The following is a 27269-nucleotide window of genomic DNA, read 5'->3' on the forward strand; positions in this document are numbered from 1 at the left end:
GAATAAAAAGAGAGGCAAAATAAAGTGAGTTCCAGTATAAAATATTACTACAGTTAAAAAATGTTCTGGTTTGTAAAAATAAAAAGTGTAAAAATTAGGCTTTATTTACCTCTGGAATCTCTGAGTTTCTACAGGCAGCAGATGTTTGATGTCAGCACTGCCGGTAAAGATACCTTCAAGATAGACCCAGCGACGCTGGACATCAATCCAAATGTCAAACAGAGCCATGATGCGATTCAGCTTGTCCTCCCAGCTCAGAGCATCTTCCTCAAACACCTGGGAGAAAGAAAGGAGATAATCATAGTGTTGAAGCAGTTCTGACAATTTAAATACTTTTAAAATCTTAAAGAACATGACATGTTTTTCAGCTTACCTTGTAGTATGGAGACAACTTCATGGCAGACACGCTGTTAATATGTTCTTTGACCTTGTTGAAGAGGTCATCCCAGCCTCTAATCAGACGACACTTGTTCTGATAGTTCACCAGGTCCAGCTCGTACGAGTTCCACACCTCTCGGATCTGAGAATCGATAACAGAATTATTATCAAAAAGGATTATAAACCAGAGCATATTTTTTTTTAAATCTGGACTGAAAGTAAATAAGAAAATAACACTGCAAAATATCTTGAGGGTCTTTCTCTCACCTGTTTGAGGAACTCCTCCAAAGCCATCTCTCCCTGGGCTACCAGGAGAACGTCCTTCACAACCATCTCATTCTTCTGCAGATCCACATCCCAGATCTGTCCCAGGGTCAGCTCTGATGGGACCCAGTTCACATGCAAACGCTTCATCAGCTGCTTCCAGTGACGTTCCTTCAGAGCCTCTGATTTCAGCTCAATCACCAACATGTTAACCTGGTCAGAGAAAGGAAGAGGACAGGAATTAAATAATCCATTTTGAGTTTTCTTGTGATCAAAGACTTGTTCTTAGTAGGAAAAACTAGCTGCCTGACCTTGAGGTATCCTTTAAGCAGCCTCTGGACATACTCGTAGGAGGCATACTGTCTCAGTCTTGCTTGGAAGTTCTTCAGCTGGTTCAGAAGAGCATCCAGACTCTGACGAAGCTACAAGCATAAAACACCAACACAAAAATAGTTATATACCAAGAATTTGACAAATAACTTGAGGTTCAATTATGATCTGCAAGATTATTGTCGATCGGTTACCTTGCGAGGCTGTACAGACACCCATGGCTGCTCTTTCATCTGGTCGATCTGCTCCCAGATCTTTGACAGCTCAGACCAAACCTCCTTCAGGTCATGCAGCTCCTCTAGTGCAACCTAGACCAAAAAGTAAAAAAAAAAAAAAAAAGAAGAAGGGGAAAAAAATCAAAAGATGCCTTTGTTTTCTTAGGCATCAGTACAGGTTATGAAACATCTATATAACTACAGATAAGAGCTGTAACTCTTTGCATTATGGGTTAAATATAACTGCTGGCATTACCTGCACCCTCTCTTCACTGCCGCTGAGCAGACCAGTGTCAGTGAGCTCAAGGGCTTCTTTGGCTCGGGCACACTTCTCCCTTTCATCTTTCAGACGGCCAAAGTTGCCCTCATAGATGGTGAGAGACTGAAGAGCTTCCTCTGGACGCAGGTTACCCTGGTGAAACAGAATAGAAATTAGACATCAAAGAAGCCTAAATCTTTTATATCAAACATGTCTCTCTCTCTCTTTTTTTTTTTTACCAATTATTTCCATCACAAAAGCAATTGCTTCAACCTCTGTCATTCTTATAATCATTCTTATCAGTAGTCATCAGTTACAAGTTCACAGAAAGTATACTAGGAGGTTAAATCTAATTGGATGATTTGATTTCTCTTACAGCGACTGGTTTGGTCTTCTCCCAATCATTGAGCAAGTCAGTGGTGCGGTTTTCCACAGCTTTGTCCTCCTGGACGATCTTCATCTGCAGGTTGGCCACCTGCTGCTGGATAGCAGTGTCCTTGCGCTTCATTATGTCACTAAAGGCACCCCATTCACCTTCAATGTTGTCAATGTAGAGCCAAGATGGAGGGAACTGGAATCTCTGCTTCTCCAGCAAACGCTGTCCATTACGGAACAACTAGGGTTAAAAGGAAGAAGAAGCCGATTAGAATTAGAGCAAAGGTTTTTCTTAAATCCTGCAGTGATACAAAATAATGAAGGAATGATAGGACATTGAACGTTTTAAAGTACATATTTGAACACTTACATCCACATTTTTCTCAAACTGTTTGATCTTGCGTTTCAGGGTCTGCACATATGTAATGAAGTTGACGGCATCTGATGTGCTGGCTGTGTCCACAGAATGTTGCTCCAGTTCTTGACGAGACTATTGAGGAAAAATACAAAAAAAACGTGATAAGAAAAAAAAAATTTAGTTTGTGGAAAATCTTCTGATCACTGTATTCTCAGATATGTATTACCTTGGAAATCTGGGCATGGAAGTCCTGCATGTTCTGGCCGAGCATCTGACCAAACTTGCTCAGCACTTCTTTGTGCCAGGAGTCATACTTCAAGTTCACCTTGGACTGGACCTGTGTTCAGGGACAAATACAAACATTAATGTTTGCCTAAAAATAAAAGTTTAAAGTATTACAAAACAACCTCTTCATGTAATACAGTCTTACAGATGGTCGTTTGAGAATTGCTGTTCTTATATAGGACCTCGAACTGTAGGTCATTATTACCTTGCCATAGTCGATGACCACAGGTCCAAACTCTTTCCGTGTCTCTGCATTGTCAAAGGTTCCACGTGCTTTGCGGATCTGGACCAGCAGAGCCTGCCACTTGGTGAGATCTTCACCCAGGCGGTTGTAGATGTTCTCAGCTTGCATGTCCCACAAGCACTGGTACTGCAGCCACACCTGGACAGGGGCAACAAAGGGATGAATCCTCAAAAAACAATTTGCTGGATAGTGTATGATATACATGTCTATGATTAGAAATAAAAGTTATTACACTTTTTTGCATTGTTATAAAACAAGATGACTCTTACCTTGACATACTGTTCCACCTCATTGACAATGTCTTCTACTGCATTGTAGGCCTCCTCTAAAGCTGCGGGGCCATCTGGCATCCTAGTCAGGGCATTTCTGTAGAACTTCTCCTCCTCTGACAGCTCATAGTGAACTCCCACCTGGTAAGGAACGAACAGGTTAGCTTTGATTAAAGCAAAAGTATAACAGAATGCATTCATACAACGTATTTTGTGTTAAAAGATAAATTGTTCCAAGTATTTTGTGCTTTTTTTGCATATCACAAACATGCAGGCCTTCTTATCAGTGCCTTCTGCAGTGGGAATCACAGCCTTATCATCAAAACCATTCAGAAATCTCTACCTGGTATCTCTGGCTCTGGATCCTAGGAAGGGAAAGGATGACCATCTTCCAGGCAAACATCTCCTGGTAGAGCTTGTAGCGACAGTCTTCAATCGGTGGGTTCAGGTAGATCACCTGGTTAGTAATCCTCAGCTCATGGACAACATTCTGATAAAAGAAAAAATTATAATAATCAATCAGCTGTGTCAACGAATCCAAGGTTTCGCAAGTAATGTATGAATAAAACGAAACAACAGAGTCACTAAAGACACAACGGCTACCTTGATCTTGGGTTCCCCTCCAGGTTTGTGGCTCACTTGTGGAGCCTCAGTGTCCATGTCAACATCAGCTTTGTCCTCTATCTGGCCACGGAGCACCTGGGTCCAGGCCTTAAGGCCAGCCTGCAGACGCACTCCCAGAATACGCTCAATCTATGAAAACAAAACGAAAAAAACATCCAGTTTGAAAACCATTCATGCCCACCATGTGTAAAAAGAAAGAATGGAAATGTTTTGATCATTTAAACCTTTCAAGCTCAAATAAATCACAATCTAATGAAATGACAAATAATTCTGTTGTTTTGTGGTGCCAACCTCAATGTCAAGCTTGTTGACCCAGATGGGCAAGTTGGAGTAGGAGTGGAGATTGAGGTCATCCACAGCTTTCTGGACTCTGCTTAGGATGTCAGTGAAGGTCTTGTGATCAAACATGCATGTATCCAGAGAGCGAACCTCAAGATCAATCTTCTCCTCAATCAGCAAGAGGTCATCCACCTGGAGACAAAACACAGAGCAGAAAAAAAGCTTAGAACTAATGTTTGGAGTATTTAAACAAAAGCACTCGTTTCATTCTAAAATGACACTGAGGAGAGTCTTTACTTCTGCAGGATGTATATTACAATTTTACAACAATAGGTCCTTCACACTGACCTTCTCCTGGAAGTTGAATACAGTCTCAGCCAGCCTCTGGACATAGGGATCCAGCTTGTAGGATTCCCAGACCAGAGTGATGCCTTCAGTAATGAGAACCTGAACCTCCTTCTTCAGCCCAGCCACCAGCAAGGAGATGGAGGACCTCTCCTCCACCTTCTCACAAGTGCGCTCATAGGTGCGCACACTCTCGATCAAAGAGATGGCAAATGGATAGAGCTGGTTAGCCTGGTGGGCTTTGTTGACGATAGCCAAAGGAACACGGAAGCTCAGCCATTTAAGGTTGCGGACCTCTTTGGACAAGGTGATGATCTCTGGGAGGAAGTTGACTTTAAGCTTAAGCATGTTTCCAGTACGTCCGCGGGCACGGGTATTCTCGATGGTGAAGATGCGGCCAGACACACCAAGGTTACGCTGCTGCACCTGAATTACAAAAGAAAGGAAGAACACATATTTAAATACAGAAAAACTGCCAAAAAAATAGAACTTAAAATAACTTAAACTTAAACATCTTATTGCCAAATATATAACATTTGATTACATACCTTACGAGCCCAGTCATCAAATATCTCTTGGGTGTTCAGTTTAGCCCTGAAGCTGTCTCCATCCTGTTTCAGCTTGAGCCCCTCCACATGGTTCTCCCAGCCTTTTCCCAGGACATCCTCCACTCTCTTCATATATGCAGTCAGCTGACGATCGATCTGCTTGGCCCAGATGATGGAGCCGGACACAGGCGGCAGGTCTCGGACATGGCTCATCTTACAGGCCTGGCTCTGAGGATACTGCACTTTAAACTTGTCATGCAGTGACTCAATGTCATCTTTCACACGCTGGATGAGCTGTGTCTGGTACTCCCGGATGGCACCACGGATGTGGGGTCGCACAAAGAGAGCATTGAAGCGAGAGAAGATGCGGAACATTTCGTTGGCATTCTTGGCTGTTCCCAGCTGATCACGCAGGCGGGCGGTGATACGGGTCTCTACACGGTCTATACGTTCATCATAACGCTTCATGGCAGCTTCCCAGGCTTCCATGCCCTCCTTAGACACATCAAGGCCATCGACCTCTTTGACATTCTCATATGCCAGGTTGACCTCCTCGATAGCATTGGCATCAGCAGCATCAAAGAGAACTCCAGCTACCTTCATGTCCTGAGGCTCAACTGTCTCTCCAGGGGCATGTTGTGGCACAGCAGACACCTGGAGATAAAAAAGTAGAAGAATCATTTCTCAGTCAAGTGTGGATAGAGCCAGGTCTTAATTAACAACACTAAAATGACCATGAAATAAATAAAGTGGAAAAACTGATGGTGATTTACCTGAGGCCTCAGCACACGGACAATCACAGCCCTCAGCTGCTCGTGCTGCCTTCTGAAACGCCTCATGTGATCCAGACGTGACTGGAGCTTCCTGTGGGCAGGGCTCAAACGCCACACCATCTTCAGATTCTCCTCTCTCTTTCTCTTCACAATGTCCCTCAGAAGCACCTGCAGTTTCTCATACTCATCCTCCCAGGTCTGGAACACCTCAAAGCATGCCACCATCACCTGCACAGGGACATTTAAATTGTCATTTAAGAAGACATCTAAAATTTTGAGTAATTAAGTAAGAGTGTACTTCTGGGGGGAAATGCAATAGGCTTTAGTTTCAGCTTGAGACCCAACCACACCAACCTTTTCAAATTCCTCGTAGGCAACATGCATGAGCTTCCTGGTGCCCAACACCTTGAGGAGCTGGGAGCTCAAGTCCCTGGAGATGGCCTCCACCAAACGCAGTGCTCTCTGGATAGGGTACTTGGTGTTCCTAATCTTTTTCAAGTGAGTGAAAATGGCCATCAGGGCCTGGCGGATCTTATCAAGCTCTGAAGCAGAGAGCAGGTCATTGAGAGGGAAGTCCTTCATCAGAGGATTGTAGTCATTGACTGTTTCCACAGCCTGTTTCAGACCTGTGAGAAGTACAGAGAGGACAAACTATTAATCATACTGCGGCAACAGAAGTGAAATGAGCCAAAGATAATTTGTTTCCACTGGTTGCCACTCACCAGTGTCGGTGTCAAAGCTGACAGTAGCATGGAAACGTTTGCCGTGTTTGAGGATGTCCAGTGTGAGCAGAACCTCAGGGCTCTCTCTCTTCTCCTGGATCCTGTTGAGGGCTCTCTCCAGATTCAGCCAGAAACTGATCTCCTGCAAGGCTGTGCCTGATGCTGGGTCACGGTCAAGCTTTGTCACCTTAAAAAAGTACAGGAGCGGACAAATAAACCTAGTTGTGAGTTTAGGAGAGAAAAAATATTTTTCCATATTCCCATCACAAACCAAACAGTGATGTTCTGCTTGATATAATAAGTTACAGGCATATGGGAATGTTTCTTACCTTTTGGATCTCCCTGATCCACCGGTTGACTCCAGATTGCAGCTGGTTGAGGAAGGTTGGGTCCTCCACTTTGTCACCAAAGTCAGTGACCTTAGGCTTCTCCCCACGCTCATACAACTGCTTGGCGATGTTGGTGATGATGGGGTGGATGAGCAGGCTGATCTCAGGAATTTCAATATTCTGCTGCAGGTGGAGAAGACCCATCTCCAGCTCAGCAATCTTTTTCTCCACTGAAGGCGCCATTTTATCCCCATCTCTGCAGGATTAGGAGAAATTATAGAGTAAATGAATTATCCATCAATGTTACATTGTTCCTCCATGCAGGTTCATGCCCCTGCTGCTAAGATGAGATGAAAAGTTTCAACGAAATATAAAGACACTTTTTAGGATTACCTGTCTGCCTTGCCAGACTCGCGGATGTAAGACTTGAAGAAAGGAGCAACGGCATTGCTGATGAAAGAGTGGAGCGTCTCGTAGGGAGAATCCTCGCTCAAGGTCAGAACTCGCACTTGGGTTGATATGGGCTTGTCTGCATCGATGACGCCCGTCCTCTTGATCAAAGCCAAGCTGCAGCGAAAAAAAAAAAGGGAAAAAAATTCATAGTTCAGGATTAATAACACTGCAGGGATGAGTGCTATGCATTAAATTCGGAATTAGCTTTCTTGATTACAAGTTCTGTGAAAAGAGGGAAGCACTTCAGATATAGTTGCATGGCTTAAAGGAAGACAAATTTACCTGTTGGACTTGATCCCATAGTGTATGTCAATGCTGACATTGTAAGTGATGCACTCCTTCTCCTCCTCTCCTTCATCTCCAACGTCCTCTGTGTAAAGAAAATAGAATATCTATGTCTTAACTGAACAAATAAACAAACGTCTCATAAAGTCATGTTCTATACACTGCCAGTGTTAATCGGTGCGTGTTTGCAATAGCCTGAGGTTTTTCACCACGCAAGTTACTGTTTTAGACTTGCCTGAGGCAGTAAGGACTGAATGTTCAAGCCCAACAAAATGACTCTGCTGCTAATAAAAAGTATAAAAAGCCACGTTACAGCAGGATGACAGTGCAATCTGACACTTATCTACTTCCATCCATTTATGTCCCCACCCTCCTTCAGAAGTGAGGTCATGGTTTAAAGGAAAAGATAGCCATCTGCAATCACTGCATTGCAGCGTTTGTATTCTTAGTGCAAAAGCATGAATAGGTTGGGGAAGTTGCTCTCTGGCTGGGAATCCAAATCCGACAGGCTCAGACTGCAGCTGGTCATGTTCAGTATGAAATATTAGGAAAGGCAAGCGGCTCTGAAGCTTAATTTGCCTGGAGAAAACTGCAGATCATGTGTTCATTGACACAAGCTGGTTCACATGATAAAACCCCAAGAAGGTGAAGATAACATGACTTGCAAGTGACTACAAAGGATTCATTCTTCTTCAATGAATATAATATTGTTGTTTGTGTCATTTTTAAATCCAGAGCTTGTTTTTTATAAGCACAGTGTGTTTGTTCTATTCTCTTTCACACAACACGTCTGTTGTCTACAAGTATGAACTGAATGTGCTTTATAAAGAATCAGAGCAAAGGTAATGCTGACTTGCAATAAATCCTACACTACCTTAGCGAAATGTTTATAAAATACGTCTTCATTAGATCAGTATTAAACCTTTATATTATCTCCAACACTGAGCAGCTTCATTGCAGTGTATTGTGCTGTCAGCTTTTTTTTTTCCTCCTCCCCACCCAGTGTGGCGTAGTTGCCTTACAGCTACCATTGTCATGGCTGGTGATAGCAAGCTAGGTTAGCACTGCTATCGAGCCGGCTGTCAAATAATGCTTATTAGCTCACATGCACTGTAAACTTAGCTGGCTAATATTGGATTTACATACATTTCGCTTGTGAAGAATGAATGGTGGAGGACACATTGCGTTCATGTTGTAACGTTAGTAACACTGAACAGGTATTGTTATTGAAAAAAAAAAAAACAGCTAGCTAGTCGCTTTTGCCAGGATGTACCTTTGAGTGCACTTCTCTCGACAAGGATGGTGTGAAGCTGGGGGTCTGCCAGAAATTTCCTCATCTGCTCCACGGCGCTCTTCTCCTCCAGGGCGGTTTCCAGTGAGGCCGGGGCCTCGCCGCCATCTTCCAGGAGCAGCGGTACCAATTTCCTAATGTGCTTCTGCAGCACAGAAGTGTCAGCGACCGTCTGAACGGCCGACACCTCCATGGTGCCGGAGTTTTCCTCCGTCCCCCCGCCGTCAGACATGCTTTGAAGCGGTCAACGACGACCGGTCCAGATGTGAAAGTGAACAAAGAAACGAGGCTGCTGTTAACAGGATGACTGCAGTGACTACAAAGCTGGTCAGAGACTGACTGGTGCTGTCAGAACGCCGCAATTGGTACCGTCAAATTTATCAGCGCGCAATGGACTGTGGTACTTGTAGTTCAAGAGCGGCACATATTCAATTAGACTATGCTGGCCGAAAACTACGATACTCACAATGCAGTTGAACGAAACCACATTTTCTGTCTTTTTGCTTTAACAGTGAATGACAGATAGAGGGAGAAAGGGAGTTGTCTCCAATGATGCAGCAAGAAATCAAGAAATCTTCCTCCATAGCTACAGCACAACGAGGTTGTTAAAAACAGAGTGTTAATAATGGTGTTAGCTAAACATCAAGAATAAGTGCTTGGAGCTTGGACTTGAGTCTGCTGGGAAGGCAGATATAGACATCCAGGACCCCATTGAATGTGACCCATTTGGGAATAAATATAAAGAGGTTTAGGGTTAGAAGAGCATCCTAAATCTGGAAAATAGGAGTCATGATAAAGAAGTGGCCAGTTGATAAATACTTTCCATAATGACAGCAGAAAGCCCACAATCCCAAAAATATAAACACTCTTTCTTGTGGGATATAAATGTTGTTTTTATTAAATAAATATCAACATGAAGTAAAATCTCAGTACATACAAGACAACATGAGTGTGCCTGTATATCAGATCCCTGAGGTTGAAGAGAGATGCATTTCCACATTTTACAGCATTAAAATGTGGGAATATATTACTAAATTATGTATCTGACAAACATCAGGAGAAACTTTTTGTCCAGTAACAAATGGCTTATCAAATTGTTTATGGCTTTAACATTACCACTGACCTCACTGAGTGCTTATGACAGCACATGTAAAGGAAATACAGAATCAGAAACCTGAGAGAAACATCCTGCCACTTAAAATTAACTAGACTAGCATAAAATGACAAAAAAACAAAATAAAACAAAAAACACACATGAGCTGTAAGTCTCATTTCCTCCAGCAGATATCAGCCTGTGCACAGCACATACTGATTCTACCTTCACATTAATCCTTTAAGACTCCTAGTGGAGGCTAATAATAAAGAAAGTCCAGATACATTTACAACATCATTAACATCAAAATAAGGATTTCGATCAATGACACTTCCCAAATGATCACTCAAATTTGAGGTACCAAGAAGAGACACACATAACAGCTGTTCCACTGACAATGAATGGTTCCTCTTTTGCAGTCACAGACAGTGTTGTTGAGTTCTGTCTCACAAAATGACACCAGGCTTCTTCTGCACCTTAAAGAATGTCTTCACGTGTGATTTCAGTTACAGGGTGCATTCCAGCTGTATTTTGTGGTTTATGTGAGCACTGTACTGTGCTTTAATCATCCCATTTAGAGAAAACAGAAGAAAAAAAAGTTTGATAGGGTGGATAAGGCACATAGTTGACAACAGTCCATGACCAGGAACTCATTCTTCCTCAGGAAACTTGAATTTGGCATAGACAATGAGCATGATTATGGACATGACGATGCACAATGAACCAATCACGAGGTAGGCGATGCCCAGGAACTCATTCTTGCCACCCATCCAGGACACGTTGCTCAGCACCACCTTCTTTCTCCCATCAAAGCTCAGAACAGGATAGTCTGGGGGACAAAATGTTAAGGATACACTGCAAAAATGGAAATGCACAAAAGATGAAAAATGGAGAATGTTCAACATGCAAACCTGTATGAAAATATTCTATTAAACAACCCAATTTAACCCATTTTCTCTAAATCATGGACACTTGACATCACAGTTAGACTATGACCACTAGTTCATGAAATGTGGTTGTATTCTTTTAGCTGTATAATCCATCCCAGTTACATTACTGCAGTGATTTATTGCATTGCCACTGGACTACATACATGTACCAACTCCATGAATTGATGAGTGTGTATAGAAAGTAATGGCTGCCTGCAACCAAACAACAAAAATGGTCTGGGTTGTGTCGAAAACTGTAAGCAAAAGCATCCATCTATGAGCATTTGGTTTTATTTACGGGACTTGAACATGGAAACACAGCAGAGGAAAATGTCTTTGTGGTATTTACATAAGCCTTCGTGGGCTTTAAGTAGACGACAATCCATGATGTGAATAGTAATTTGCCTAGCTCATTTTCTTATGTCAGAAAATTTGCTTCTCTTTTTCCCCTCCGGAATCTCAAGGAACTCCTGAGTCAGTGTGTTCACTCTGCCCCAGTACAAACTGAACCGCACCCAACTGGTAAAACAAGTTTGACTGAAGCTGCTGTTGTTGTAACATGATACAAAACATGTGGCCAAGCCAATGGCTGACCCGTTTCGGTGGATTTGAAGCTCACATCTCCTCATGTGAAAGATTTATTATCCAGATTTATGTACCGGTTTTATAAAAGTAATGTTCTCTTTTTTACTTATAACGAACAAAATGACTGCACCTGTGAAATGCGTAGAAAGCAGAACAGTGTCAGTATGTTGAAAAATTAATTGTTCTAGTGTCCGTCAAGCCTGCATGATGTAAAAAGTTAAACATCACTAATCTGTGTGACGACAGAAGATTAGAGTCCAAGTGAAAAATGGCTAGTGTAATCTTTAAACACAGGACCCATGCCAAACCAACCACCCTTAAAACCGTGTGTAAGGATACTGTAGGCAATTTCAAGGGAGTAGTTTCCTGCCGGCAGACCCTGGGCGTAATCCCCCTCCGTGATTCGTCGGTACAGCTTTCTGAAATCTGGCAGGGCCGCCCTCCTCATCCAAACCAAGAAATCCTGATTGATGAAGCCGTTGTTAGCAGGGTCCGAGGGGTCCAACTCGTAAGCAGGTCTGGGCCAAAACAGGGGTTTCACCGTACCTGGAAGTCAAACTGTGTATGAGCCATCATTTTTTTTTTTTTAGACATTACATTTACTAACAATTACTCAAATATTGTTTTGCTTTATAAAATCTTCATGGCAGATTGGGAGCTCTTTGATAAACACAGTAAATCTTCATCATGGCAGAGCAGACGGCAAGCGACAATAAATTTGACTTCAGGTGCTACCGTTGAAAGCGTCCCTCAGAGGTGTAACAGAGGGGTTTCTATATTTCACGTTGTAGTCAGTCCACCAGGCAATCCCTTTCCCATCGAAGGGCACCTGCTTCTTTGTCCCATTGACGATCTGATACAGCTTGAAGGTGTCTTTAAAAAAAAAAAAACAAGGAAGAATAAGAACCTCAACACAGCAAATACACTTCATCACAGGTGTGTTATTTTCCCTTACGTACCGTTGAACATGCTGTTTGCCACCGATCCACATGGCACAATTGGTTTGTTGTTGCTGTCATACTCATAGGGGGAACAGGTGTCACTGGGAGACTTAGGGAGAGACAGAAAAACAGTGTTCGCGTTGCTCAAATAAAATCTTTGTATTACTGATGGGCAACGGTGACAATTTAGCATGTTCTTACTCAGTTCAGAATATCTTTAAAGTTTTTATTTCAATTTAGGACAGAGGATTTTTGTCTTTGAGTGTCTGTGTATTTTCTTTCAATCCTCTATGTCGGTAACTCACTGTGAAGCTATCCAGGTCTCCAGACAGCTGGTCATCATCTTTGGAGACTCCATACCTTCTGTAGTTCTGGAAGTAGTTGGTCAACCCATAATAAAAGAACACGGGCCCCTGAGGAGGAAAACAGAGTCGCAACCCCACAGCCAAGGGTCAGAGGCAGGGGTAAAGGCAAGATTAGAGTTAGAGGGAGAGTTCAACTGATTTGAATGAATGAATGCACTTGTACAGAGCTCGACACACAACCTTGAACAGACTGGCAATGGAGAAGTCCAGCTGGCACACGCAGTTCTTGACATTGGGGTCAGAGCACCTGAAGCACGGTGAGGTTCGTTCAACCCCAGTGTAGTCCAACTGCGGAGGGAAGAACAAGAAAGGTTACCGTTAATTATTGATGGCTACAACACCAACCTGCATCGAGTGCTACTGACACTGCACCTCTTTAAACTCCAACAGTACGATATCGCTTACAAGTGATAAATCGATAAGCAGACAGCCGCGCTGCTTATTTTGCTTCATCTCAACACTGAAACACACATTGCTTTAACAAAGTCTCCATTCAAAACAATCATGTCTCTCTTCCTGTCTTTTGCTGTTGACACCTGACCCCAACTCTCAGCGTGACACCCGGCTGGTTTGTGTGTTCGGTGGCCACAAGCCTCACCTCCATCACTGTGATGCTCTGTGACGTGACAAAAAGGGCGACGCCGATGCCAATGAAGGCCAGGCCGATGAGGACAAACCCTGGGATGACAATGCCGGCCGAAAGCATCGGCTGCCATGCTGGAAGCCTCTGCTGAGTGAAGGCGGTGTTGTCAGGCCGGCTGGCTATCTCCTGCTCCTGCTTCACCATTTTCTCAGTTCTGTTGGGCAGATTGTTGATCAGCTCTTCATTTGCAACACGCACTGTACCTTGCTCCAAATGTATTAGATCGTAGCCATGTCAAACATTTCATTTAGATGAATGATCCTTTCATTTCCTGTGCTCTGACACTAAATACTTCACTGTCTGTTACTTTAAAGCCTCTTTCACATACGTTTCTGTCAGCTCTCATTCGAAGTTATAGTGGGATGATGCAGATAGCTGCAGCAGTTAATATAACTTATTAACACAACAGTTTAGCTCACAACACCTTTAAAAGCCACATCACACACAAAACAATCTTGAAGCTTCACCACCCCCAACACCCAGATTAGCCGAAAACTAAACAGACAGGAGGACTGACTTCTCGCAGGTTTTAAAACATGCTGGTAAACAGAATTGGTTCAAATGAAATCCAAACATATATAAACACATATATTCACGGTTTAAATCTCTTTCCTAGGTGTTACTTACATGCAGTGAGCTCAAAATGGAGAGACAAAGGAGTCAACAACTCATCGGTATGCTTGCTTCCTTGAGTTGTAGGCGCGATGCAGCAGCACACCTTTACCTGTCTACCCCCCACCGGCCCCGCCCTTACTGTTCTTTTACGTGCTGACGTCACATTGTTTGCAGAGCTGGGATCAGTTTCGTCGTTTCTCCACAGGCAGTAAAACGAGGAGCCAGCTCTGGAAACCGACCAGCAACATTATGCAACTTTGACACAATTAAATAAGCAGCTTTTTAAAAGCTGATCAATAATGCCAGTATATATAAATAAATATATTTTTATATATATATTAATATATAAAAGAATCCTGCATCACTAAACCTAAACTGAAAAAACATAGCCACTGCAGTATTTCGAGTAATAAGTCCCGCCTTCTTTCGGATTGACACTTACTTTGACCAATCGTTTCACTGGGTGGTGTTGGGTAACACTTTCGAGCAACCAATCAGGAAAGAGTTCATTGAAAGGAGACCTGCTACTGTGCCGTCTTTGTGTTGACATCTTCGGAGGATTGAGAGGTAATATTAACATATTTTTGTAATATTTAATGCTTATCTTTATTTCCCAAAACGTGCATCATAATGCGGGGACGTTTGCCTAAATATTTTTATCGTCAGCTGATCAGTAAAGACCCTCTTTCCACCGAAGCAGGCGCTTTCTTTTTCACTCGCACCTGCTGCTGTGCCACTGTTGTTGCTAGCTAGGTCTCATTGTTAGCTGCGTTAGCGAACGGAGCATGGTCTTGTATGATATATTTGAAAGGGAATTCATTTTTAACCTATATTTGCAATACAGCGTATGTTGCAAAGCTATTAACGGAATGTAATTTTACTCTGATGAGTGCTAGATGCTAGTCGTTGTCCAGAATAAAGCTACAGTTAGCTAACGCAAGCTAACACTGATGGCCATGCTAGTCTGTTGCTAGCTTTGCAGTCAATTTGCTTGCTAACCGTGGTCCATTTGGTCTGGATGGCAATCGAGGATCTACTAAAGGTCTAGACACAATAAAGGTTCTGATGTTACGGCTGTTGTTTCCAAATAAATTGATCAAGCCGCAGGGTTCATTCGGGAACACGTTGAGCCTTCTCAGGTTTTCTCGAGTCGGTATTTCCACTTGGCTAACTCGGCTAGCTAAATCTGTAAATGAACTTCACTGTATTTGCCAACAGGTTTTAAAAATGTTTAGCTAAATCACAGTTGATGTAATATGAAAGGCCAACATTTTTTGCTCAGTTGGTCCTGATCGTAATCATATTTCTGGTTCTGTCTTCATTTCTTAGTGTTTGAATGGATATTACCAGGTGCACGGAGAAATGGGTAAAACAAGACAAGGTTACTCTACCCATGGAGCCTTCATTTCATAAACCATGACATTCATGCACAGTTACTTAAATCATCTAGTGATATAGATGTGATATTTGTGGGTGAAGCATCTCCCATAGCCCGAAAGCACTTGGTGGTTGTTAGCCTTTGTTGCAGGTGCATTCACAGCCCCCAAAGTGACCAGATGACATGGGGGTTTTAAGTGAATGTTTGAAGAAGGTAGTTTTGTTTGAAAAAAACAAACTAGTAATTTGACATGACCTTGGTGGTTTCACATTTTAACTGTTATAGGCTATACTTTTCTAACACATTTGTGGGAAATCCTTAATTTAGAATGCTGCTAAGGGCTATAACAAAGGGTACCAACATTTTATTTCCTTTGATTCGTTTTGCGTTTATTTTTTCTGCGTACACAACCCACACTTCATCATTTTCATTGTTTTTTTCGGGAATATTTTGTATCTTTTTTTCATTGGTTACACAATTTTGAAAACTCAAATTTCAACCATTTCACCAAAAAAGTTATTGTGTCTTGGGCTGTTGTATGTATTCTTGTGATTGGTTTCACCTAATTTACATAACCCCTTTTGTTCAGGAGAGGCCTCCAACATCCTCCATGATGCTGTCTAGCAAGAAGTCAGACGCTGGCTCATCTTCATCCTCCTCTTCATCTTCTGCGGGCGCAGCAGGAGGGGATAGGGCCCCGGTTTCTGATGCGCAGACTGGTCCGTCAGCCTCAGCTGCAGGTCCAATGGATGCAAAAAAGAAGGAAAGGTCGTCCCCTAGTGGGGAACCTGGGGGAGCCCCTATGCCCCACCAAGCAGGCCCTGGTGGAGTAGACCAAGACTCTGCAGAAGTTCGCAGAACGAGTCGTCGCAAGCGAGCAAAAGTAAACATTTTAGGGTTCTCCTCCCTCCCTGTATATTCAGGGAGGGGAGGATGCTGCCAAAAATATTGAGTGATGAATGTCACTTTATTTTATGACCATTTGTTTGATTTAAGAATCAATATGTGTCATTTAAACATTTGGTGTAATATTGTTCTGTATCTGTCATTTACAGATGGGTTCTCACTGGCCCACAGGAAATTACCAAAAGAAAATAATTAACCCCAAGAAAGGCTTTGGCAGTTTCAAGTGATGTGGGAGCACACAAACAAATCTGAAATTGCAACGCTGGTTTTAATGATGCTTTTATTGTGCCTACCGTTGCAGGTGGAGTACCGCGAGATGGACGAAAGCCTGGCCAATTTGTCGGAAGACGAATATTACTCTGAGGAGGAACGGAACGCCAAGGCAGAGAAAGAGCGGAAGCAGGTCATCCCACCACCAGCTCCACCAGTAGAGGAAGAGAATGACAGCGAACCAGAGGAACCATCTGGTGAGTCTGAAACTTGATGCATTATATCAAAGCAGTCAAATCATACTGGTGTTTTTGTTTAGGAAATACAGTTGAATTGCTCAGCACAATTAAAAACACAAGCTTTACTTTATGCAAGAGTGCAGAGGTTCCTCTCTAACATGAAGGTTATGTCTTTCACAGTGTGATTGTTTACCCTTTGTTCAGTTTCAATTGAGAACTTATTGCACATGAATGCCATTTCGTGTAGTCTTTAAAAGATCTTGAATGACAGTCAGTTCTGTTAATAGAATAGTGATAGGCATTTTTATTTTCTAGGTGTAGAAGGAGCAGCTTTCCAGAGCCGTCTTCCCCATGACCGTATGACATCCCAGGAAGCCGCCTGCTTCCCTGACATCATCAGCGGTCCCCAGCAGACTCAGAAGGTTTTCCTCTACATCCGAAATCGTACGGTAGGTGCCAATGTCAACCCACTGCTTTGTGTTATAAGCATACTGTTATTTCATAGTTTTAAACATTCTGTATCTGAACTCATATCAACCTTATCCAGCTCCAACTGTGGCTGGACAACCCGAAGATCCAGCTGACCTTTGAGACCACAGCACAGCAGCTTGAAGCTCCATACAACAGTAAGACAGTAGATCAAAAATTTAAATAAAAAAAGTTTCTTACAATCTTTTCTTGTGTTTTAAAGAAGATTGCAGTCACAGGTTGAGATCTTATGTACTTTTGTTCTCTATTCAGGTGATGCTGTGCTGGTCCACAGGATACACAGCTACTTGGAAAGGCATGGTCTCATTAACTTTGGCATTTACAAGCGGGTCAAGCCATTGCCCAGTGAGTTCAATTCATTCTTTGCTCTTGTAAAACAACAGTAGCTGTTTACTAAATAGGAGAATAATAATACAAAGTTGATGAATCCCTGCTTGTTGTTGCAGCCAAGAAGACCGGGAAGGTTATAGTCATTGGTGGAGGTGTGTCTGGCCTCGCTGCAGCCAGGCAGCTACAGAGCTTTGGGATGGATGTTACAGTATTGGAGGCCAGGGTACGTCATCAGTAGAGTCTCTCATTAAGGTGTTTTTTCAGGTGTACAGTATGCTTAATATGGTAATATATTTTCTAGGAGTTTGTATTAAATCCTATCAAGCAACCTAAACATACTTTATGTCTTTTTATTTGTTTGTAATTGCAATCATTTTACCTTTGTACCGTAGTAAATCTTAACTTACTTGTTCCATGCAGGACCGGGTTGGAGGCAGAGTGGCCACATTTAGGAAGGGCAACTATGTTGCTGATCTGGGAGCCATGGTGGTGACAGGCCTGGGTAAGATACAGATTCAGTGTTTTTTAAATATGAATAGTGAAGTCGGTCACAATGTCAGTCATAGCATCTTGTTAACCTCTAGTGTTTAATCATGTACAACTGGGCTGCAAATGGTTACATATTCACTCCACACTAATGTTACATCAGCTGATTTCATAAGCATACGAGATAGATTTTACAGTAACTAATATCTACCTGTAGAGGGTGGTGTTGTCCATGTTATGCCATGTCCTCAGCAATTCTGTGTGTGTGTATTTGTGTTCAGGAGGGAACCCCATGGCTGTCATCAGTAAGCAGGTCAACATGGAGTTGGCCAAGATCAAACAGAAGTGTCCACTGTATGAAGCCAATGGCCAGGCTGTGAGTATAATGAAATGTCTTAATCAGTAAACTGAGTAATCTCTTGTCCACAATCCTGCCATAGCCAATCTTCTTAGGCTACTCTAATATAAACAAGTAGAATCCTGAGACATCCTATGACTGAATAAATATTTACCATTTGCTTAATTTCCTATTAATTATTATTCGCAACAATCCCAGGTTCTCTCATAAAACCAAGAAATTAATTGAAAGAAGGCTGGAGGCTAATGGCAGCATGGGCATGCATGTGCAAAAAAAAAAATCAGCCTGCTTCAGTCATACTAACATTTGTAGCAATGCATGAGGTTAAATTCCCCTACAAACAGCAGACCTCAAGAATAACCCTCCATCAGGGCGTTAGGTATGTGCATGCCAATTACATTTTTGAAACCAGGACCTTGTGTTGTTTACTTCCTTTAACAGAAGATGTTTATGGATGCACAAGAGTTCCCTCCTGGCACAGAAGTGCTCCGTGTCTGTGTTTATAGCTGAACTCTAAACCTGTTGTTGTCCTGAGGCAGGGATCTGGCTCTCTACGAGCCACAAAAACACAATGAACGGTGGATTAATTTAACTGCTTACCCTTGCGTGTCATCAACAACAGCTCCCAATTCTCTTCAGAATCGAGCAGACCAGAAAACAGATCTAGCCTAACGTAATTAGACTCGAAATAAACATTGTTTTTCCCTCTCATTTTTGTTCTGTCGGTCAAGTGGCAGCAACAGTAGTAGGATGTTTAGGTTCATGTTCAGGGCACTTCCACTGAAGTGGAGGCCAGCCAGCAGGGCTCCTGAAGCATCCACATCATGTGTAACTGGTTTCCTCTTCCGCAGGAAAAGGCAAATTAAATGTATATGTTTTACTTTTGTGCAAACCTGTTTGAGGTTAAAGTTGTGTTTACTTAATATGTTCTCTCTCTCTCCCCCCCCCCCCCCCCTCTCGTCTTCTCAATCCCTTCCATGTTCATCTTTTGGTGAACTTCTAAAGGGTGAAAGATGCACAAGTGTATGTATTGGTTTATTTATTTACTACATTCCTTAACATCTTTCTAAACTACATTCTCAGCTTTTTAAATTCTACTTTGTAACTCACCATTGACCATCCACATAGGAGATAAAGAGAGAAACAACTGGTTATTTTAAACCTTCATCTTATAGAACAGGATACATTAAATCCTGTCATCAACCTTAAGAACATCAGGAGTTTTTTAGTTTAGTTTAGTAGTTGTGTAAAAGTTTGTGAATTTTACCATGTTAAAATACGTCTTGTGTCTTAAGCTTTAGTTGTGTCTGGCATGCTTTGCCTGTTTTTCTATAGATTCCATTATCACTGTCAGTATTGTGACTGATGGTCCAGTATGTCTGAATGTCTGTGTGTGTGTGTGTGTGTTCAGGTGCCAAAAGAAAAGGATGAGATGGTGGAGCAAGAGTTCAACAGATTGCTGGAGGCCACCTCCTACCTCAGCCACCAGCTGGACTTTAACTTCCTCAACAACAAACCTGTTTCTCTGGGACAGGCCCTGGAGGTGGTCATACAGTGAGTATGGTGTACACTACACAAGCTCACACATGGGCAGTGGTGACAGATGGGTCCTGCACATGTGGACTTGAAGAAGAGATGTATATAGATACAGTCTAATCGTCATCTTGTGTCTGTGTGTGCAGGCTGCAGGAAAAGCATGTTAAGGACGAGCAGATAGAACACTGGAAGAAGATTGTAAAGACTCAAGAAGAGCTGAGGGATCTTCTCAACAAGGTATGCTCTTTTTTGGAGGTGCCGCAGTAGGCCCCAAACAATGTCATCATACTGTTGGCTCGGTAGTGTCTGAAATCCCCACAGCCCACAAGATTTAACTTGGAAAATCTAACCCACCTTTTAGGAGTCTCTAATTACCGTTATTAGTTACTGTACAACAGAAACAAGACTCCTTCGTATTTTGCACAGACACTAGCGTGGTATCAGCTTCGATGAAGAGCATCTAACTTTGTGAAAGAAAACAAACAAAAGTGCAAATCCTAAAATGATGAATTCCTCGAAATTACTGTGCAAAAAGAATCAATGTTCTAGCTGTTATGATACTAGCTAGAAGTCATATAGTCAACATGGAAAAAAGACAAAAACACAAGCTGTTTGAATTTCAGGATGATCCACAAAAATTTAAGCTGGAAAGGCAAAGATGCAGTTGACTCTTAGTAAAGCACTAAAACCAGTTTTTTCTTCAGAGGCCAATTAAACAGCATAATCACTGTTCAATCTACAAATTCCACCTTTGAAGAAGTAATTCTAATTGCTTCCTCATTTCTTTCCTTTCATCCACCATCATCTCATGCCCGTCTTACTCTCCCTCTCCCTTTTTGTTGTTTTTTAGATGGTGAGCACTAAGGAAAGAGTGAAGGAGCTCCATCAGCAGTATAAAGAAGCCAGTGAGGTCAAACCACCCAGAGATATCACAGCAGAGTTCCTGGTGAAGAGCAAGCACCGTGACCTCACCGCACTGTGCAAAGTGAGCTCAAACACTGTTTCAGAAAAAGCAAAAGAACCGTCATCATCAAAAAGCTGAAGAAGAAAGTTGCAGTAGAGCTCTTGCATCTCCTTACACTTCCTACAGATATTTACAGGCTGCAAGCGGCTGTTATCTCGACTGGTTGTTTTCCAAAAGAGATTCCTATGTGACACTTTGATTACCTCCTAAGATCTCTTGGATCAAAGAGAAATCAGGCTACTTCAGTCAAAGCGTCAAACTGTTTCCAACTGTGTTTGTGAAGCTGCGTGAGTAAAAGAGTGCCTGTGTTTCCAGTGGCTCTTATTCAAACAATTTTGAAGCAATATTATTGTGTAAGGTATTATAATGCAGCAGTAGTAGCATGTAAAATGCCTAGTTTCTGGACTACTGGGTCAGGGTGGATGCCTCTCAGAATTTTAATGCCGTGCTATCCAAGTAAACCAGACAGGCCTGTGTTTAAGTGGTTTAATGCCTCAGTAGGATGTATTATTAGAGCGAGTGCTGCTGTTTTATTTTTGCTCCCGATAAATCACCTCCACTACTGCTATGTGTGTACTTTAGAAGGAGGTTTCAGTTGGTTTAAACACAGCTGGTGTCTGAACTGGATTTGTCTGCTGCCCATCCGCCGTCTGAGAAACCACTTCAAGGCCTTGAATCATGGTCTGACTGTCTTTATGTCTGCAGATGTACACACACAGTTAAGCGAGACAGAATGAGCATTTAAGAGAGTGTGTGTGTGTGTGTGTTCATGACATGCACGACTACACCATATAACAAGATTTTAAAGCCTGTGAGGGGATGGCTGTGTCAGGATATTTTCCGGTTTTCTTTCCGTTTTAGTATTTTCCCAGGTCAGCCTCCTAGCTTCGGGGCGTCATTAGGACGTTGACTCAGTGTAGCTGTGTCCTGGGGCCTGGCATTGTAGGTGGTATTACCAGACTCTCAGCTGCTGTCAGAGTCAGTTCTATTGTGGTGAACTGATGAACAGGTTGAGTCAGCCAACTCCGTCAAGACTGCTTGTCCTTTCTACATAACCTGAGAGAAACCCTCTGGGTGTGTACCTTGAACACACATGAAATGCAACACATGCTCAGCAAAAGACATCACCATCTCCTTAAGTCTGATACCAGTTTGATGTGAAATATACTTTTTGAGTATTATTTTAAGACTTTTTAGTGTATTGTGGTAAGATATTAATACTTTGTTGATTGTTAAAACTGGGGCTGCGCAATATATCATTTAAGCATCGACATTGCAATGTGCACATTTGCAATAGGCACAGAAATATAGTGGGTGGATAAAATTAATGTGTGTATGCATCTCCTTGCTGTCTTTATTCCTGTATAGGAGTATGATGAGTTGGTGGAGATGCAGGTCAAGCTGGAGGAGAAGCTACAGGAGCTGGAGGCCAATCCACCAAGGTAACTATCCTTCAGACTTTTAAGTACAATCTCCTCGACTGCTTCACCGTCTTCCTATTTAGTGTCATATTATTTAAACATCTTGCTGTATTTAAACTAGTAGAGAAGGTTTAGGATTCTGTGGCCAGCTTGTCTCAGTGTTCACCCATCTCTTCTTAGAATTCAAACATTGTTCCAGTAAATGGTAAAATCACACTCTTATTTTTATTACACGTTATTGTGAAACCATTGTCCATTTACAACATCATTTAGTTTTTGGTCACACTTCCCAGCTTGTTTCTCCCCATTCTGTTTTTTCACATCGTTAAAATTTGTATATTTAAGAAGTCAAAAACATCCCAGGGTGTGGAATGCAGCCCTAACAATGACAAAGCAATACAGTTCTTGTGTTTACTTTAAAATGAGCAAAATAAAACATTCCTATAGAAATATCTCTAATACTTCACAGAGGTACTGTTTTTTTTTTTTTACATCCCTCAGCTCCCAGCACGCACATCTACCACATGGGATGTTGAAGACAATTCAGTGGCACTCACTTAAATAATGCCAGCCTGTTTACATTTACATTAAGCAATTTCTGAAAAGTCTGCAATATATTCGCAAACCAACATGGCCATTAAGCACTTTCAGAGCTATCTGGGCCAAGAATGTGCTTAATGTCATTGCTTGTTGGAGCCCTGCAGTCCTTAGCAACAACTGTTTACTTGTGTATGTACTGTGACAATCTGGTTATTTTTTTTTAGTTTTCACTTAATATGTTCAATTATGTGTAATTACTTTGACACTATTTGGAGTTCAGCATTTTCAGCTTGTGCATGAGTAAACCTGTCCCTCTGATGTGTGAATGGCTGTCAGTTTACATCACTACGTCTCTTTACTTCCCTTTCTTTCCCACAGTGATGTTTACCTGTCATCCAGGGATCGGCAGATCCTCGACTGGCACTTTGCCAACTTGGAGTTTGCCAACGCTACGCCCCTCTCCACCCTTTCTCTCAAGCATTGGGATCAGGTATATACATGTACCCAGTTTAGAAAGTCATAACTGTGCAGTCCTCACAACAATCCCATGTGTGTAATAAGTTAGTTAACTGTGAGATCAGTTGATTGTCTGGGATAACAGGTTTTTAATTTCTCCACAGGATGATGACTTTGAGTTCACTGGCAGTCACCTCACAGTAAGGAATGGTTACTCATGTGTCCCTGTGGCCCTGGCTGAAGGCTTGGACATCAAACTAAACACAGCAGTACGGCAGGTCCGATACACAGCCTCAGGTATGTGCACTGGACGTGTGTGTGTGCGTGTGTTTGTGGTCACAAGTTTGAAAATGGGTTTCATAATCATGCAGTTAAAATGTGCCGATCAGTAACTCATCTGCTCATTCTCCAGGCTGTGAGGTGATAGCAGTCAACACTCGCTCCACGACCCAGACATTCATCTACAAGTGTGATGCTGTGCTGTGCACCCTGCCTCTGGGTGTGTTGAAGCAGCAGCCCCCCGCTGTGCAGTTTGTTCCCCCGCTGCCTGAGTGGAAGACATCTGCCATACAGAGGATGGGCTTCGGCAACCTCAACAAGGTTGTACTTCTAATAAAGCACATTCCTTCTGTCCTATCCTTAACCACTTTACCAAACCTGAACATGTTTGATATGGAAAGATACCAATCCCCTTTTTTTAATACTTGAATTTAGATTTCTGTCGATATCATGTTGCTGTATTGCTTTTTTGTGTTTCAAGACAAACATATCTCCAAAGGACATGCCTTTAGTAGGATGTAGGATTGCTTAGAGAGAGAAAAACATGAGTATTCAGAATTTGATTCTGTTCCTTGCAGGTTCATAAATCATTGTCAAAGTCAGCCGCATCCTGCATGAACATTTCCCTTTCCTCCTTCCTGTAGTTTTTCCCCCAGATAAATCACAATATGTATTTTTAATGAGCTGAGGCGACAAGAGATTCCCTCCCTCATCTAAACTGCCATAGTGATATTGTTTTATCCTGGTTTATATCGGGGCTAAGATGTAGGATTGTGAGTGGGATCAAGTGGATGGCCAGGCCCATGTGTTTGCTACGTATAGGACAGCAGAGGCAGTCAGATCCTGGTGGCGTGTGAAAGATTCCTTTTTCCCCCGTGTGTTAGTAATCCGATCAGAGTACTCATTCTGCGTCACTCCTGACCCACCAGTCACCACTCTCTGTAGCCGAGCATCATCCGCAGCAGAGTAGTTTATCTCCTAATTCTGCTGCAGCACAGAGAAGAATACTGCATTATTACGCAACCTGAGCTGCTACTAATGTCAAACCTCCAGCAGAGGGCGCTATGCCGTTCACACTTTCACAGCAGTAAATGTGCTGAGCCTGCCTTGTACTTCACAGGCAATTGAGCTTTGGGTTAAAATAAGCACTTTGATTGTTGTGTGACTGTTTGTACTGTTTTTGCCCCTCCCTGTCTAAAGGTGGTGTTGTGCTTCGACCGCGTGTTCTGGGATCCCAGCGTCAACCTGTTCGGTCATGTCGGCTCCACCACAGCAAGTCGGGGCGAACTCTTCCTCTTCTGGAACCTCTATAAAGGTGACAAGAGATCCCCTCTTAGTTTCACACTGTTGTTTGTAGGTCAGTGTTTTCCAAACTTTTTCCCTTGTAGAGCAGAAACCATGGGACACGGACTAAAAAGCAGACACGTACTGTATTATCTTGTTAGGTTGCAAAATAGGAATAAGGTCCCAACTGCCAGCACCAAGTTTAATTGTGCCTGCTGTGCTCAGATTATGAATAAGTATGTGTCCTATTTATTTAAAGAGCATTTTACAAATTAGCAACATTAACTTCTCTCTTCCCAGCCCCAATCCTACTTGCTCTGATGGCTGGTGAGGCTGCCGGAATCATGGAGAACATCAGTGATGACGTGATTGTCGGACGCTGCCTGGCCATTCTCAAAGGAATATTTGGAAGCAGCGCTGTGCCACAGGTACACAACCCTCTCACTTTACTGATATTTGCAATGTTCTGCTTGACACTTTCTTGTCCATCTTTGGTCGTTGACCTTTAATTTTGAGCACAACCTCGGCTCTAATAGCTGTGGGGTGTTGTGCAAAACATAAATGAATGAAATAATTATGTGGAATGTTTCAAACAGGTGTTTCTTTGGATAATTTCACCACTTGTCCAGCACCTGTCCTCACTTGTTTGAAACATGTTGCTGCCATCAAATTCAGAATAAGCCTATATTTACATTGACGACATGAAACGGTAAATAAATTGTTGTCTGTACTGTTTTCAATTGAATACACATCTAAAAGAAAGTCCACACACTAGTTTCCGTATTCTTTTCAAACATAATGTCCTCGTAATTTAACACAGCTGGAAGTTTTGTTTTGCCTGCAACTTTAATATGTTGCTAACATAAAAAGCAGTGGACTGGTGGGTTATTTTTTTAAGCTCCATCATTAGAAGTCTCTCTGGTTTTTCCACTACTTTAAGTGGAATGTCCGACGTTCCTGAGTCGACCCCCATAACCAGCACAACTTTACACAGCGCGCACATGTGAAAGGCACTCATAAGCGGAGTCGTATCCAAACCACCCATCGTTATAAATCATTTGCTTATGGTTTCAAATGGGATAAAATCATATGCATGGAGGCCAGCGTTGAAGCAGTTTGCCATCCAGCTGTTTACAGGTCCCTCCAATGTCATCATGGAAACATCTCAAAAGTATGTGTTGTTGTTTGTCACCATGGCAGCCAAAGGAAACTGTGGTCACACGTTGGCGTGCGGACCCCTGGGCACGGGGCTCCTACTCGTACGTCGCAGCGGGCTCTTCGGGGAACGACTACGACCTCATGGCACAGCCCATCACACCTGGCCCTGCTATACCGGGAGCCTCACAGGTGAGCCCACAAACACTGAAGAGCCCCGAGTGTTGAGTTGATGCGTGTGTCTTGTGTGTAAGTGTGTGAGAAAGCAAGGGAGAGAAGGCATCCCGGCCCTGACCACAATATTTAACCAAACCAAACCAAAGCAGAGCAGTTTATTCCCTACTCAGATGTTTTTTTGGCTGTTTTGATGTTGGCATGCTGATTGATCTGAACAAGTCATATTTATGCGTTGCCTGATGAGCTCTGGCAGTTTACTACCACACTCCCCCCCCTCCCCCGGGGCAATCCAACATCGAACTCAATGTGGTCTCTCTTTTCAGCCTGTCCCTCGTCTCTTCTTCTCCGGGGAGCACACAATCAGGAATTACCCCGCTACGGTCCACGGTGCCCTGCTCAGCGGGCTCCGCGAGGCCGGACGCATTGCAGATCAGTTCCTGGGTGCCATGTACACGCTGCCCCGACAGGCCACTCCCACAACTGCCAGCAACCCTCAGCAGGCCCAGCCTGCCGCCAGCGTCTGAAATGGCCTCTCCCAGTTCCTGCCAACACTGGACACTCACACCAACTACAGCTTAATACAAAAAGTTTACTCATAAGTTGTTGATATTTCTGTATGTGAAAGTTCGTGGAAGTCCCACACACAATTTAGCATCTTTGGATTTACTCAAAAAAAATTATACTTTGAGGATTTATTTTGTGGCTTTACATACAATGTGAAATTCCTTAGCTGGAATTGAATTCGGGGATGTTTGTGTAGTAAAACAAGGAGACACATGCATTCAACTACAAAGACTTGGTGAAGAATAAGGAATAAATCCCAGTATTGTTACATTCTAATGTAATAACTCCTTTATGACTTTATAAATATGCGATTTTCCAGTCTTAAAACCAGAAGAATTGCATTACGTTTGGTACTCATCCAGTGCTTTCAGTTCCACATGGAGCGTGTCTGCAAAACCCACCATGTATTTATGTGCCCTTGTCTAAATACTAAATGTACACACAGCATAACATAAAGACACAAGCAAAAGACATCGCTCCGGTGTCGTTCCAGAGGCCTCGTCTTGGTTGTCTTAAAACGTTTGCTGTGTACTGTAGCTGTTTGCCTCCTAAATTTACTTTCTACCATTAAGGTTGCAGAGTATAGTGAAAATAGTTTGTATCAAAAGCTAATATGACGGATATGTTGAAAGAATTTTGAATGTTTTTTGTTTCCATAGCAGTTTAAGTATTTTATTATGGTCGCCATCACATGCTTTTT

At 42.5% G+C, this 27269-nt stretch overlaps 3 protein-coding genes across 7 annotated transcripts in view; 1 reads left to right on the forward strand and 2 right to left on the reverse strand.

The window, feature by feature from the left end:
- Positions 1 to 8989, reverse strand: part of dync1h1 (dynein, cytoplasmic 1, heavy chain 1) — a 28050-nt gene extending 19061 nt beyond the window's left edge. The window contains exons 1-23 of the mRNA XM_030391546.1: positions 8609 to 8989; positions 7333 to 7420; positions 6991 to 7164; positions 6598 to 6853; positions 6269 to 6455; positions 5901 to 6172; positions 5547 to 5774; positions 4774 to 5427; positions 4229 to 4651; positions 3893 to 4072; positions 3581 to 3730; positions 3321 to 3467; positions 2978 to 3118; positions 2670 to 2846; positions 2406 to 2516; positions 2192 to 2311; positions 1823 to 2062; positions 1444 to 1599; positions 1167 to 1280; positions 954 to 1064; positions 646 to 855; positions 374 to 520; positions 110 to 276 (exon numbers count right to left, since the gene is read on the reverse strand). Of these exons, the coding sequence (XP_030247406.1) occupies positions 110 to 276; positions 374 to 520; positions 646 to 855; positions 954 to 1064; positions 1167 to 1280; positions 1444 to 1599; positions 1823 to 2062; positions 2192 to 2311; positions 2406 to 2516; positions 2670 to 2846; positions 2978 to 3118; positions 3321 to 3467; positions 3581 to 3730; positions 3893 to 4072; positions 4229 to 4651; positions 4774 to 5427; positions 5547 to 5774; positions 5901 to 6172; positions 6269 to 6455; positions 6598 to 6853; positions 6991 to 7164; positions 7333 to 7420; positions 8609 to 8858 (4703 nt within the window). The 5' untranslated portion in view covers positions 8859 to 8989. The remainder of the gene's footprint in view (positions 1 to 109; positions 277 to 373; positions 521 to 645; positions 856 to 953; positions 1065 to 1166; positions 1281 to 1443; positions 1600 to 1822; positions 2063 to 2191; positions 2312 to 2405; positions 2517 to 2669; positions 2847 to 2977; positions 3119 to 3320; positions 3468 to 3580; positions 3731 to 3892; positions 4073 to 4228; positions 4652 to 4773; positions 5428 to 5546; positions 5775 to 5900; positions 6173 to 6268; positions 6456 to 6597; positions 6854 to 6990; positions 7165 to 7332; positions 7421 to 8608) is intronic.
- A 505-nt stretch (positions 8990 to 9494) lies between these two features.
- tmem30b (transmembrane protein 30B) lies at positions 9495 to 13936 on the reverse strand. Its single transcript, XM_030391551.1, has 8 exons — positions 13810 to 13936; positions 13138 to 13336; positions 12720 to 12827; positions 12480 to 12587; positions 12193 to 12283; positions 11969 to 12106; positions 11573 to 11779; positions 9495 to 10548 (listed from the first exon to the last, which is right to left on the reverse strand). The coding sequence occupies exons 2-8, from the start codon at positions 13324 to 13326 to the stop codon at positions 10370 to 10372; spliced, it is 1020 nt and encodes a 339-aa protein (XP_030247411.1). The 5' UTR covers positions 13327 to 13336; positions 13810 to 13936; the 3' UTR covers positions 9495 to 10369.
- Positions 13937 to 14264: 328 nt separating this feature from the next.
- kdm1a (lysine (K)-specific demethylase 1a) lies at positions 14265 to 27025 on the forward strand. 5 transcript variants are annotated; one of them, XM_030391592.1, is made up of 22 exons: positions 14265 to 14364; positions 15127 to 15163; positions 15765 to 16058; positions 16380 to 16548; positions 16846 to 16979; positions 17078 to 17156; positions 17272 to 17364; positions 17466 to 17572; positions 17770 to 17851; positions 18117 to 18211; positions 19199 to 19216; positions 19605 to 19747; positions 19876 to 19966; positions 20580 to 20714; positions 22062 to 22135; positions 23033 to 23144; positions 23275 to 23407; positions 23523 to 23710; positions 24590 to 24704; positions 24974 to 25101; positions 25874 to 26020; positions 26329 to 27025. In XM_030391592.1, the coding sequence occupies exons 2-22, from the start codon at positions 15134 to 15136 to the stop codon at positions 26527 to 26529; spliced, it is 2568 nt and encodes an 855-aa protein (XP_030247452.1). In that variant the 5' UTR covers positions 14265 to 14364; positions 15127 to 15133; the 3' UTR covers positions 26530 to 27025. The 5 variants fall into 5 exon arrangements, with proteins under 5 accessions (XP_030247452.1, XP_030247451.1, XP_030247450.1 ...); XM_030391591.1 differs by having other exon boundaries at positions 14277 to 14364; positions 15127 to 15178; positions 16852 to 16979; XM_030391590.1 differs by having other exon boundaries at positions 14277 to 14364; positions 15127 to 15178; positions 16383 to 16548.
- The last annotated feature ends 244 nt before the right edge of the window (positions 27026 to 27269 follow it).

This window comes from Sparus aurata, chromosome 16 (assembly GCF_900880675.1).
Source record: "Sparus aurata chromosome 16, fSpaAur1.1, whole genome shotgun sequence".
Taxonomy (NCBI): domain Eukaryota; kingdom Metazoa; phylum Chordata; class Actinopteri; order Spariformes; family Sparidae; genus Sparus; species Sparus aurata.